This window comes from Patagioenas fasciata, chromosome 1 (genome assembly GCF_037038585.1).
Source record: "Patagioenas fasciata isolate bPatFas1 chromosome 1, bPatFas1.hap1, whole genome shotgun sequence".
Lineage (NCBI taxonomy): Eukaryota > Metazoa > Chordata > Aves > Columbiformes > Columbidae > Patagioenas > Patagioenas fasciata.
Window position 1 is genome coordinate 148,969,780 of NC_092520.1, and position 13,716 is coordinate 148,983,495.

The 13,716-nt window shown below is 42.6% G+C and overlaps 1 protein-coding gene across 4 annotated transcripts in view; it reads left to right on the forward strand.

Annotated features, from left to right (window-relative positions):
- Positions 1–9,626: 9,626 nt before the first annotated feature.
- The window catches only part of CAPRIN2 (caprin family member 2), a 35,593-nt gene continuing 31,503 nt past the window's right edge, over positions 9,627–13,716 (forward strand). For 2 of the 4 annotated variants that reach the window (XM_065841869.2, XM_071817286.1), the window contains exons 1-2: positions 10,210–11,196; positions 13,110–13,172. In XM_065841869.2, coding sequence (XP_065697941.1) covers positions 10,918–11,196; positions 13,110–13,172 — 342 coding nt within the window. In that variant the 5' untranslated portion in view covers positions 10,210–10,917. Of the gene's footprint in view, positions 9,697–9,731; positions 9,815–10,209; positions 11,197–13,109; positions 13,173–13,716 lie in introns of those variants that run through there. The other 2 variants (XM_071817275.1, XM_071817269.1) reach the window with 2 other exon arrangements.

The following is a 13,716-nucleotide window of genomic DNA, read 5'->3' on the forward strand; positions in this document are numbered from 1 at the left end:
CAGACTAGTGTCCATTGCTCCCGTCCCTGTATGTGACACTGAATAGTTTGGGCACTTCCAAAGGACTCTGAGGCCTGGGAAGTGTGGCCATCCAGCGTGGGCCAGGATTTTGTGCTCTCATTGATGTGCTGGTGGCAAGGACAATGTGGCCATAAGCTCAGCACACGAGGCAGGGCAGGATCCAAGAGGGGTTTTTTTTCTTCAATTCGTGTTAAGAATCCTGTGCATCATGCTGTTGACACTTGAGTCAATCTAGGTCATTCTAGTCTGTGAAATGAATACATTTTTATTTAACACTGAAACATGAGGACAGCCACATATGTTCACGTTGCCTTTCAGCATTACTGTAAGAGCAGGTTTCAAGGTTGTGCTTTGTTTGGGTTTTTACAGGTTTTCTTCCAAACTGTAGAATGGTCATTAAATCTCTGTCTCTCTCCCAGGCTCACTCCTGGCTATTTTGTTTTCTTATCAGCAGTGGAGGTGCTGCAGGAGTATAATGCTGGGAGTGCTTTTCTGAGGACTGGAAAACACTCTGCTGCTGTTAACTTGACGCAGGCTGAAGACTCTGATTGTTTCTCAGGTTTTTGTCTTCAGTTGTGTTAATGTACAGCTGGTTGAAAAAAACCAGAAAATTGTAAGCAAATTAGAGAAACTTTTCTCCTATATTCTGGCAAGCTTTAGAGCTGGTTCTGTTTTTTCTTACCAGAAAACATGCCTCATATTCCATTTGCTCTAGGACGTGTAACAGCAGTATTCTTTTGACAATATTATTCATTGTTATTTTCAACCACATTTCTGCATGTTCAAAGTGCTGCAGGAACACTAGGCCTTTGTTTTCCGTTTTTCTTTTTTTTTAAACAGGATCTCTGAATAGAGCAGTATTCATAACTTTGAAAACATAACAATGCATATGTGTCGGAATTATATGAATAATACAGACAGTAAAAAATTATTGACAAACACTTTAAGTAAAGTTCTCTCATGTCATTTTTCTCTTAGCATACAAATATTGTGCTGGAAAGCTACCAAAATTTTTATCTTGAGGAAGCACTTACTGCTTCTCTTTAAGAAGATGAACTGTCTCATTAAGATCACAATTGTTGTGATCAGGAGAAAAGCAGCAAAAATAACCCCAAAACCCACCAAAACAAAAAAGCCTCAAACAAACAAAAATGTGAATTTTTAATAAATATTAAATTTGTAGAGTATATTGTCCAAATTAAGTCAGTGGGATTAGTCAAGTTCTCCAAGTTAAGCATGGGCTTATGCACATGTTTAATCAGGGTCCTAAATACATAATTTGCAGGCTCAACTGCAGTTTATGTTCCCTGGAGCTTGGGGCTGCCATGTTCTGACACTCGTGTGAGTGGCTGCACTCATATCAGCACAGCCAACATAAAAATGCCAAGTACTTAACGGAATTGTTCCAAGTGAAAGCTTGCTGCTTATGGCAAAACTTAACAAGGTGAGAGAAAAACAGAGTAGTTTCTATGCAGACATTTGAGGAAGGAGCATTTGAACTACTGTTTGTAATAAATACTGAGAGTAAATGAAGACAGGAGTTAGGTGAGGCAGGTGATTTAAAACATGTCCAATATTTATTTTAATAGCATAAAAAATATCAAGACCCAAGTTACCAGGATTCCTGTATGAATGCAGTCTGCTAGCTGCCTAAGACATTTGTGAAATTACACAGAATCACACAGAATGTTAGGGATTGGAAGAGACCTCAAAAGATCATCTAGTCCAATCGCCCTTCTGGAGCAGGAACACTTAGATGAGGCTACACAGGAATGTGTCCAGGCAGGTTTTGAATGTCTCCAGAGAAGGAGACTCCACCACCCCCCTGGGCAGCCTGTTGGAGTGGTTTAAGCCCCGTTACAAATTGTCAACAGTTTTCCTATTTCTGATAAAATCAATTTCTGGTTTTTTTAAATATATTTATAGACTTATGAGCAATTTATTTACTAGTGTGTCTAAGAAAATCATGGTTGCAATAGAAATATAATATCTTTTTAGAATACAAATCAATAACCAGCCCAGATTTTAATAAAAGGCAAAAAAAGGAAGACTATGATAAAAATTGTTTTTCATACTTTGAATTCTACAAGGAATCATTGGAGGTCTTCAAGAAACACAGGCCCTATCCTATAATCATTTATACTTCTGTTCATTTGTATTGATGCAATTAGTATTTTTGATTTTGTGGGAAAATGTGAGATATAAAATTAAGCACACATGTACATTTTTAGAAAACACCGCTCCACTTTAATAAAGTTACCAGAGAGCTGTTTTGGGTCTCTGGTTTATTATTTTTTTCTATAATTTCTTACTTACCATGCATTTTAAACTTCTGTTAACATCTTTCCAAATAAATACTGTATTATTTCATGTAAACTGTAAGTTTTTACAGGAAAATGGAGTCATGAAATAAGCTGATAATAAAAATCTCTACAGTCTTCAAGCTCTCTTCACTAATAATGTTGTGTGTTTTTTCCCTCCTGACTGAATCTCATAATAGCACTTTGTGAAGCTGCCAAATTCTGCTCTGATTTTATTCAGTTACATAAAGGTGCATTACATTTTGCATAGGAAATTGCTCAGAACCTGCAAAACAAAAAAGAAAAAAACAACAAAAAAATCAGGGCACATAAATGGAGTCCCGAGTTCAGTCCACAGAAAGGTTTCAGGAATGTAAATTTTTCTGCCATTCATCCTTTCTTTCTAATGAGGAAAAGTCAGAAAGTAAGGCCTTTTTTCTTCTTTGCTCACAACATATTGGGTAATGATGCAGAGAAAGGTACCAGATTGCAGGGATAGTCTGCAATGGTCTGAAATCAGACTTTAAAATTAAGTTTGAGTCCCAGAATGCCGCTGTGACATAGTAAGATCCAAAGGGAAACACAAGTGAAAATATTTTCTACAGGTCTACCTGAAAAGCTTGAGATCAAAGAGGTTAGGTGGCAATAAGAAGGAAATAAATCTGTAATTACTATTTCGCTGGGAATAATAAAATTCTACTAGCTTCTATGGAGGAGTCAGGGTTATTGCTCATAGGATGAAAGCCTTTAAAGCTTCTAAGCTCTCTAAATCATTACTATCTAAACCGTACCTAAGATGACCCACTGAATAAAGAAAACAAACCAGCCAGACTGGTACATTTTTAAGACCTATTTGACTTACACATTCTTGAGCCATGCACCCCTGGTCATGCACCAGGGGAGGTTCAGATTGGATATTAGGAAAAAATTCTTCACAGAAAGGGTTGTCAGGCATTGGAACAGGCTGCCCAGGGAAGTGGTGGAGTCACCATCTCTGGAGGGGTTTAAAAGGCTTACAGACAAGGTTCTTAGTGACATGGTTTAGTGCCAGAGTTAGGTTATGGTTGGACTTGATGATCTTGAGGGTCTCTTCCAACCGAAATGATTCTATGATTCTAAGGGTACAGCCAGCCAGAGATTCATGCTTGTGAGATGCCAGGAGATTTTCTGCTACACAGAGACTTGAGCCATTAGCGATTCAGGATCCTGCAGCCGAGTCGCTGGATAAGAAAGCAAATCAAATTCAATAAGAAGAAAATGTGCTTGTGTAAGAACTCAGAAACCTGCAAAAGAAGGACCCAGATGTTTGAGAAAGGTTTTAAAAGACAAATAGGAAGCTACTTGAGTAGGGCTGAAAACCATAGCAAATGTGCTCTAACAGAGAAATACAACATAACAGAAGAATATTTTCATGGAGACCTGCAGCATCGAAGGGCTCTCCAGGGCTGCACTGGAAGGACAGGGTCGCTGAGCAATTTATAGCTACTTTGGAAGCAAAGAAGGACCTGACTACCTGGGCAGTGCCAGAGAAGCAGGGGAAGGCATCTCCCAGTATCACGGCATTAATCCCTGTGCAGAGCAGCAAGCACGTGTAGTTCTACGGTTCCTATTTGTAATAAACTCTTCCCACCACAGAACTCTGCTTACATTTAGCAACACAAAACACTTTTTCCCACAACCTACCAGAACTAAATAATAAAGGTCTGCTTTGGAAACGGACATGGTTTCGAATGGGGAAATAGACTGGGCAGCTTTTTATCAGCATTTCTGCGAATGGTGAAGGTGGGATTATCTCCCTTTCCTACAGGCAGATGTTAGGACACTGAGAAATTGCCACAGATGCTACTAACTTTGAGTGCATGCTTTATTCTCCAGAATACTTTGTATGCAAAGGACTATACTATGCTCAAAGCATCCCCTCTGTTTATGCTAGTTGCAGCTGTGAATGCTCTGTATTTACAGTCAGATCCTAAGCCATCTAGAAAATGCAGATCATATCCATATAGTTATTCAGAAGTTTGTAGCCAAGATAGGGATAAATTTAGCTTAAAGGTCAGCGTTCACTTGCATTATCCACAAACGCGCCTTTTCCTTCAGTTAATTTTCCTCATTCACTGTAAGCCTTCTAAATGCTGCAAAAATTAGGTAGGGATCCTGCACTCAGTGACTGTTTTAATGCACAATTCAGTTTTGTTCTACAGAGGGGAGGTTGTTTTTTGTTTTGTTTTTGTTTATGGAAAAACCACATTAAATGTGTTACTTTAAGGATTTATCAAAATGCCAACAGATAGACACAACATGAAGTGGATCAATGTTGGTTCAGGAAAATTTTCTTCTACTATTTTCTAACTTTTAAGTGCCTAATTTTACAAACTTGCTAATATTTTGACGTCACATTTCCCAGGCTTCCCCAACAGTCTTATGACTGAGACTAGTCTTCTGTCCCATATATTATCTTTCTCCCTTCTGTCTCTTCTGCATCTGAGTGAAGCATCTTCTTGCCTGTGTAGTCAGTAGCAGAAACCCAAAAAATGTAAGAGCATGATTCCCTTCCTAAAAATTAGGCTGGTCCTCACAGCAGTCATCCAAAGCCTTACAGTCTGCATGATCTCTGCACATCAACTCTAGAGAGTTTAACTGTTAAAAAACCTAACCAGCACAGGGGTGAGCTGCAACTTCCAAGACTTCTGATAAAGTCAAAAAAGAAATGCTCTGACACAAATAACAAACTTGCTTTCATGTGCCAGTCCCTAATGTAAAGCCTTTAAGGGAAAATGCTTCCTTTAACCTCACCCTTGGAAACAAGTGGATTTCTTTTGACTTTTTCATTCACACACACAAAAAGAAATCCCATGTTAATGCCTGCTCTGCAATGTTTCCCCTTGTGCAGCTGAGGTTTGATGAAGTCCTGAGTGAGGACAGAGAAACTTACAGAAGCAGGTGATGCTGCTTGTGCTACTTAGACCTGAACACCTTTCCCCTTCTCAGCTGGCCCCTCTTATTACTAATGTTGCCCAGCACTTCCCAATTTATTTGTTTAAATTGCTTTTGCTTTAACAGCTTTTTCAGTTCTAGATGAAATCTTCTGTTCTAGGTCTCTGCCTCAAACTGCGTTGAGACTCACTGGATTAGCCATTTTTTTCAAGAACGGGACTAAAATCCAAGCAATTCAAAGGGTACTTTCTGCACTTTCACGGAAATTCCAGAAACCCACAGCCTAGGAACAGGAATTTCAACTTTGCTGTCAAGGAGTGGCTTTTGTGCAATATGCATACATGCAGGCAGCTGGCACATACTCCACAGAGAACTCTTTCAGCTGAACTGGTAAAGTCTCCAAAGATGCTTCTGCCAGGGAGCATAACACCGTTCCCTCACAGATCTTAAAGGTGTTAACACAGGCTTTAATTAAACATATTCTGTTTGGCCTGGAGCTACCTAGGTGAAATTTGACTAAGCTTGTAATGGCTGCTCCCAGGCAGAGTAACTGTTGCTGCTTACTTTCGTGGCTCCCTTTCCTCTTTCCCTTGAAAATGATGGAAGAATAAAATGTCTGATGAAAATGTAGAAAGCGCGGGGGAAAAAGCTTCAAAATTAGAGGAATGGAGGCAATAAAATAAAGAATTCTGGCAAGGTGAGCACTGAGGAGATTAAAACTGGCTGGGAACTGGAAAGGGTGCCTGGCACTGGCTGCGCAAGAAAAGCAGGAATATGAACCAGTTTGCTAGACAGGATTGAACACGGTGGTGAGACGGAGGGAGAAAAAGTTCATACACAAGAAAACTGAAACTAGGATCCTGCGATGAGAACATAGAAGACAAGGAGCTGGAGCGTAAAGGGAGAATTATATCTTTAAGAAGCATTTGCAAAAGTTAGTTAGAGATCACTGCAGTGTGCAGCAGCTTATGTAAGACAATACCAGACACTGGGTGAAGCACCCTTTCACCATACTCCTTGGTTTCAAATTCTGAACAGCAGACATGTAGCCACAGGGTATGCATGTTAATAAACTCCTTGCAGCATAGCATAGCCTTGTAGCAACCTGTTTCCTAAGATCCTCCAGGTTCTTCCAATAAACTGGGTGTAATTCTGACTAATATTCCTCTTTGTGAGAGCTAATGTACTCATCCCTTGTTGGTGCCAGAATTCCTCAGCCTTCCTTTTCTGAGAGATGTTCCACGACTGACACTATAATCTTTTCAACACATTTACCGTATGTCTCTCTCCCCTGAAGTTAACAAGCAGCTGATCTTATTCGGCACATCCATTTACCTTCTGGTGTTTCACAATACAGCAATAAAAGGGATGGCAGGGAATGACGATGGGAGCGTGGTCTCAGTTGTCATCACAGCTGGCTGGGGGCTGGCCTGCTGTAGCTGGAGGGAGGCAGGGGGACAGCGGGTGCCACTGAGATGGGGAAGGGGTTTGGTAGGCTGGTCAGGTGTAGAGAAACTAGAAGTGGTTGGGCAAAAGGGCTGGAATTGTGTGTGAAGGAGCTTGTGACTTAGACAGCATGCACATCTGGGCAGAAAGACCAAGCCTGGCATTCAGGAGTGGAAATAGGAACACAAGAAAAATGAGAGTGGGATAAACTGCTGGCACTGGAAAAAAAAAAAAAACAGGGCAGTCCCATTTGGAGGGGATAAGCACAATCAGTCAAACATGAAAAAATGAACTTTGTGGTTTTTTTTCAGCCATCAAAGTGCAAACTCCTTTTGCTTCTGGAGCAAAAGGCACAGATCCCCAGGTTGGGAATGCCAAGTACCTAGGACTCCGTGCCTGTGATTGATGTGTGGCTGGACTATGAAAACACATCTCCTTAAAGATATCCCACAATGGATCTGCAAAATGGCATTTAACTAATTCGTTTAGGCTGTGTTTAGTCCCAGCATTTCCTAACTTTGATGCTTTTGATCTTGCCACATTAATAACACTCTGTAAAGCACTCTTGAGACCACACGTATGCTATAAATGCACATAGCATCAGTCTCAAATAATTATTCTGTGTTTGTTTCAAAATGAAGTTCAAATATCCTTTGATATTAAATATGGATTTGGCTTCTATGAAACTTCCTTTCATTTTTTTCCTCCTTTATACAATTTCATAATTGTAAAAGCGCACTAAAAAGCACTTTGGAAACTGTAATTACAATTTATAGAATAGTCCCAGGTGTCTGCACATTAATTATGACTTATTAATAATATATGCATTAATTGATCATTCATTTTATAATTACTTTGCAAGGATCTAGCCCATCAGTGGTAGCTTTGAACAAAACCACACAAAGAATAGAAATCTACTGGAAGGTCTTCTCGGTGCATGTCGCTGACCCTAGACACAAGCCGTGTCTTAATCATTAGCATTTCTTCTCAGACACGAAAACCCGCCTCATAAAGTGACCTTATTATAGGAGCTAAAAAAGTATTTTGAGACTTGTGATTAAACCAGGAGAAGTGGGAGACTGTGGATGCCACAGGTGGTTCCATATGGTTGAATCCGATTCTGTGATACTCTGTGAATCCTCATTATTGTTTGAATCACTTATCATTTGCCTGGGTTTACTTTAAATGCAAACTTTCTTTTCTCTGAGCTCTTCCTATCCCCTGAGCGTCTCTTCCAACCAAAATGATTCTCTGATTTGATACTGTGTACAACATAAGCACCTTTTGTTTTCTGTAAAACCTGCCTTTGCAGTCTTTCATTACTGACTCATTTTTGTCTCTTTCACATTATCTCTGTTTTCGTAACTTTCACAACTTTCAGAATCTCTCCAAACTCGCTGTATTATTTATTGCTTTTTGAGGTAATGGCCACAAAAAGAAATCATCATTCCAGCTTAGTCCTCTGGTGTTTGGAAGGTCTGTTTTCTCTAGTCTTCCAACCTTCAATACCTCGCGTGGCGCCTAAGCCATCAGTAGAGGTTAACAAAAGTTTGTGATTATTTCACTGTGTATGTTCAATAGGTAAGTGTTTTTACTAGCTGTCATGTGTTTACATGACAGAGTTGCATCTATAGAGGACATACACATCTTTTGTTACATAAGATGATGCACAGCCCTGCCAGTCTCCTCAAGGGGCCCTGTACTGGCCTGGAGGAACCCTTCTGCTGGTTCAAACAGGCACAGATCAACATTTGTCGCTGCCCTGCCAGCCACCCAACCCACACTAGTGAGAGGGTGTCTTGTGAGCAGGTAGAGGCTGGGTTCCCCCTGCACCGGGGCAAGGAGGCTTTTTTCTCAGGGCTGCCTGCAGCGAGAAGCCAGCCTGCCCTGGGCCTGCTGTTTTGAGCAGCTGCCATGATACACACCACTAGTCATGGCTTCACTGAAGGCCTGTGCAGAACTCTCCCTTACTGAAAGAGCCGGGTACGGGGCGGTACCACACCACATGTCCCTTCCATATGAAGCTGGTGTCAGGCTGCGCCCTCCCTGGACACCCTGTTCCCCTCCTCCTACCACAACCGCTGCTCAGGTCTCTTGCCCATGCCAGGCTCTGGCAGAGCCCCTCTCACAGAATCACCGAATGTTATGTATTGGAAGGGACCTTGAAAGATCATCCAGTCCAATCCCCCTGATGGAGCAGGAACACCTATATGAGGCTACACAGGAATGTATCCAAGTGGGTTTTGAATGTCTCCAGAGAAGGAGACTCTACAACCTCCCTGGGCAGCCTGTTCCAGTGCTCTGTTACCCTTACTGAGAAGAGTTTTATTCTCAAATTTAAGTGGAACCTCTTGTGTTCCAATTTATACCCATTGCCCGTCACCGAGAAGAGCCTGGCTCCATCCTCGTGACACTCACCTTTTACATAAACATTAATGAAGTCACCCCTCAGTCTCCTCTTTTGCAAGCTAAAGAGACCCAGCTCCCTCAGCCTTTCCTCATAGGGGAGATGCTCCACTCCCTTCATAATTCATTAGATTGTTGTGTGAACTGAGATTTTCTGCATAAAATTCTTCCCTTTCTTGATCTTGGAAACAGGAAGAGCAGAAAGCAGTTATTTGCTATGTATTTACTGATTATATACAACTATTGGTTGAGATGCAAGTTTTCTGCAGCTGAATACAACGTGCGCTAGAGCTCGACGCCTCATCACCATAACCCAGGGAACCCAGGGCCGCACCCCGCGGGGGCAGCCTGACCTTCACATGGACCCGCCCCGCCCCTTCACACCCGCTAGCGGGTAACGGCTCCCGCCCCGCCCCACGTGCGGCGCGGCGGCGCGGGGCGGGAAGGCGGTAGGAGGCAGGTGAGGCGGTGCCGGCCGCCGGGGGGCGGGCAGTGACCTCCGCGGTGGGCCCCGCCCCGCCCTTCCGCCACCGCTATATCAGGAGGGGGGCGGGCGCCAGGGCGGGCCTGAGCGTGTGCGGGCACCGAGGTGAGCGGGGAGGCGGGAGCTGGGTGATGTGGGGATGGGCTGGGGGTGATTCCTCCCGGCTGTAGCTCGGCGGCCACCGCAGCGGCAACGCGAACGGGCGCGGGAGGTGTCGGAGGAGGTGACTCCTCGGGCAGGAGGGAGCTGCTGATGCTCTTTTTTTTCTCCCCTCGCTCCTCCGCCGTGCTCAGGGAGCGGCGGGGGGTCGGCGGCGCCGTGGCCTCCTCGGGAGATGCTACCTCGCCGTCCCTGGCAACGGCGTGATGAAGGGCCGAGCCCGGGCCTCGGAGCCGGCGGGGCGGGTGCGGAGGCAGCTCTGTGCCCGCTGGCGGGGCCCGCGGCGGGGGCTGAGCGGGCGTCCCGGGGAAATGCGGGTTTTCTCCTCCTCGGCCCCTTTCCTCGCTCGGTGCGGGTGGCTGGTGCCCGCGAGGCTGCTGTGCCGCAGGGCAGGGAGGCAGAAATGTGGTGTCATTGCTTTCCAGGAGCAGGTGTGGGGAGTTGGAGATGAGGGTAGCGGGGCATCCCTGATAGAAATTCTCTGCTCAAGGTTAAAGCCCAGCCCCTCCCATCAAGGCTGGTGTCTTGCCGTGGCACAGGCACATCTTTTGGATGGGCGTAGGCAGAGACCAGTTCCTCGTGAAGAATGATGCTGTTGTAACTTAGCGTGCTGCTTGCTTTATTAAGCTTTTTTTTTTGCTTCAGTTGAAATGTGTTTAATTTTGTAATTCTTGCTTGGACTGCCGCAAAGCTCGTGAGGGGCTAAAACTGATCGAATGGGGGTAGGAAGAAGAGGGGCTGTACCTTCAGGCATGCCTCTTCCACATCTTGATTCAGGCTGCAGCATGGATGTGAGGCTGGCAGCATGATTTGCAATTGCTTGCTTGCAGTTTTTTCCCTTGTGGGTGATGTGTGCAGGAAACCCGCCTAGTTTTATATGGACACTATATTGGGTTTCTGGAATCATCCCCTGTGCTGTCTGATTCTGCCTATGTAAAGGATTTCTGGTGTCTGGATGGGTGGGGAGACTCAAACAATACAAAGTTTGCCTTGCTTTGAAATTCCTGCTACAGATATTCCTAAAGGGGGAGGGAGAAGAGTGAGAGACTGTGATGAATTCTTATTGAGGCGCAATTTTGTGGCTGTATTTTCTGAAGGTGTGATAAGATGTAACTTAAAAAACCAAAAGGGGGGGAGAGAGGGTAGGGTGAGAGAGATTTAAATAAAATGAGTTTCTTTGCAGCTCCATCCATTTCAATGGTGCAGCTTTCCCAAGCCCCTTTCTGTCGCCCATCATCACCTTCAGGCTGGTCAGAGGAGGGCAAGGACAAGAGCATGAAGGCGGCCAAGCAGCAGGTGAACCCGTCTGGGGAGAGCCAACCTCCCTCCAGCCCCCTGCAGTCTGCGCTGAACTCGGCAGCCTCTCCTTCCCAGGCATATGAGACTTACATAGATAATGGGCTTATCTGCCTCAAACACAAGATCAGGAACATTGAGAAAAAGAAGGTAACTTGTTTTTTCTTTGTTATAGAACACATTTAAACTGCTAATTGTAAGACTCACTGCCTATTTTATAGTAGCTGGAATGAAATTGTCTATGTACATAGATGATAATAATGGATTTTTTTTAAATAGCCTGTGAAAGAACCGAATTGTGGATTTGCTAGTGGCTTTTTATTACCATTTATTACCCCTGAGTAGTAAAGAATGGTGTCCTTTACTCTGTTCTGAAATTGCGTTTGACATTGTGTGAGCATAACATTATAGCTTTGGAGAATCAGGATTGCAGCTGACTGTAAACCTGCTCTCAGCTGCTGGCTTTACAGTGCATGTCCAGTAGTTAGCAAAAGTAACTGAACATTGATCAAAACTGGGGATGCTTCTCTAATAGACTGCATCAGTTCAGAACTATTATAACTTGAAACTGATTTCTTGCAGAAATCTTCATATTTCTTCTATCGATTAAATGCATCTAATATTAGGGTGTAGAGGTGTATGTAAAATTGGAAATTAGAACAGTTTCCTATGACTCATGGAAACGTCAAATTCTACTAAGTATGTATTGCCCTTCAATTTGTATAAATTTTTGACTTCTGTATTTTAAATGTAGTTGAATGTTATTCACTAAAAAGCATTTATACAGAAAGCCTCCAAAGCCAGCTCTCTTGCTTTGAACTGTGCTTTTCTGAGGGGGGCAGAATAATGTTAATAATAAAAAGAACTGAGATAATGACATGTGTAAAATATTGTGGCTATAGCTGCCCAGGCTTTTGCATTCCAAGATTTTTCAGTTGATTGGCAGGTGACTGAAGGTGATGTACCTGGTTTTTAACTGGGAAAATGCTATTTTCCCAAAAAAGTAAGCTGTTTCTGGACTGGATCAGGATTATAAGTAAAACAATTATATGAATATGTTGTGCTTCTCTGAATGTGTGAAAAGCTTTGTGTTATGTCTTGGGGTGAGGAGAGCGAGTAGATCAGGCTTTTAGCCATGTGGCTAGGGGACTTGACCTTCCTGCAGCAGATGCAGTATTACTGCTGTCTCATGTCATGCATCATGCTGTAATTTTGAAGGATGTGAGATAAGCATGTTTTCTTTGTGTAATTAACCAACAGTCTCTTGTATTCTAATTCTGTCAAAGAATATTACTGCTGTGAATTTCTCAAGTATCTTTGACTTTCACATGAATGACAGTATGGTCTCATGAGCAAATGAAAGTGGGACTTACTAGAGTGAGTAGAAAGTATTCCTAGTCAAAGGTTCTGTGTCAGTAAAATGCTATGTGGGTAGATACACAAAACATAGTTTTCAGCTTCATGGCAGTGAACTCCCCTTTCTTATCCCTATGTATATACAGCAGCTTGTAATACCTACTAGTTTAGTGTAGTTTTAAAGACTGAGTGTATTGGAAATTAATCTTATTTCTTCACTAAAGACATTAGTCCACTTTCTTAGGAAATGGCACTATAAAATCTTGATGACATAACTGAAGCCAAATTTTGAAAGACATGCTCTGGAAAAATAGGCATGATTATTCAAGGATAACATAACTAAATTCTAGTACTGACTTGGAAAAGCTGAAAAAGCTTAACTTAAAATAAGGACGCTGGATCTTTTTGGAGCTCCTTAAAGATCTAGGTTCAGTGCATTAGTACTTCTTAAATGAAACAAAGGTAGTGAGTAAGGAATGAAAGATAGGTAAGTAGGCAGTCCTGAAGACTGAGATTGCCGAATCAGTGGCATAGCAAAACCTTCTTTGTTCCTTTCTCCTGAAAATGAAAGGAAGTATTAAAATTCCTATTCTGTTGCAGTGTGCAGGTGACTTAAAATACAGAAAGAATATGTAACTTCACTCTTACCCCATATTCCACGTTAGACAGAAATCAATATAAAACCTTTACTTTGGATTTTCCTACAGCTCAAACTAGAAGACTACAAAGATCGACTGAAGAAGGGAGAAGCCCTCAATCAAGACCAGTTGGTAAGTTTGCTTTGTGCAGGAGTGGGTGTCTTTGAAAACTTCAGATGTGTCAGAGGAGGTAGGTTGCTGAAAGATGTGGTGGTGTAGTTTTACAGAAGTAGTGTCTGAAGGCTTGCAATGGTATTATTCACAGAACCAAATGGATAAAAATTGTTGCTAGTTAAGCTGAACAGTGAGCCCATAAACTTGGAAGTCTCCTACTTCAACCTTTGTGTTGTGTACTGAAGTAATAGAAGGTCTTTGTTTATCTTTGCTCTATAGACTTTCAGCTTCACCTTTATTTCTTGATGAGTTGTCTGTAGGCACCTCATCTATATGGCATTGTGGTGTCAGAAGCTAAACCTCAAGTCTTCTTGGGTAGCTAATTAATCCTCATGACTTCTTCATTACCAGTTGTTACTTGAAATAGGCTGTTGGCTGAATGGTGCTGTTGGTTACAAGTAGCAGTTGAAGTACAACTGACAAACAGTCCCTGATGGTAGAAGGGAAGATTCTGGTCTAACTTGCGTGGTATCTAAAGGCTTCCCTAATACAAGAATCTAGT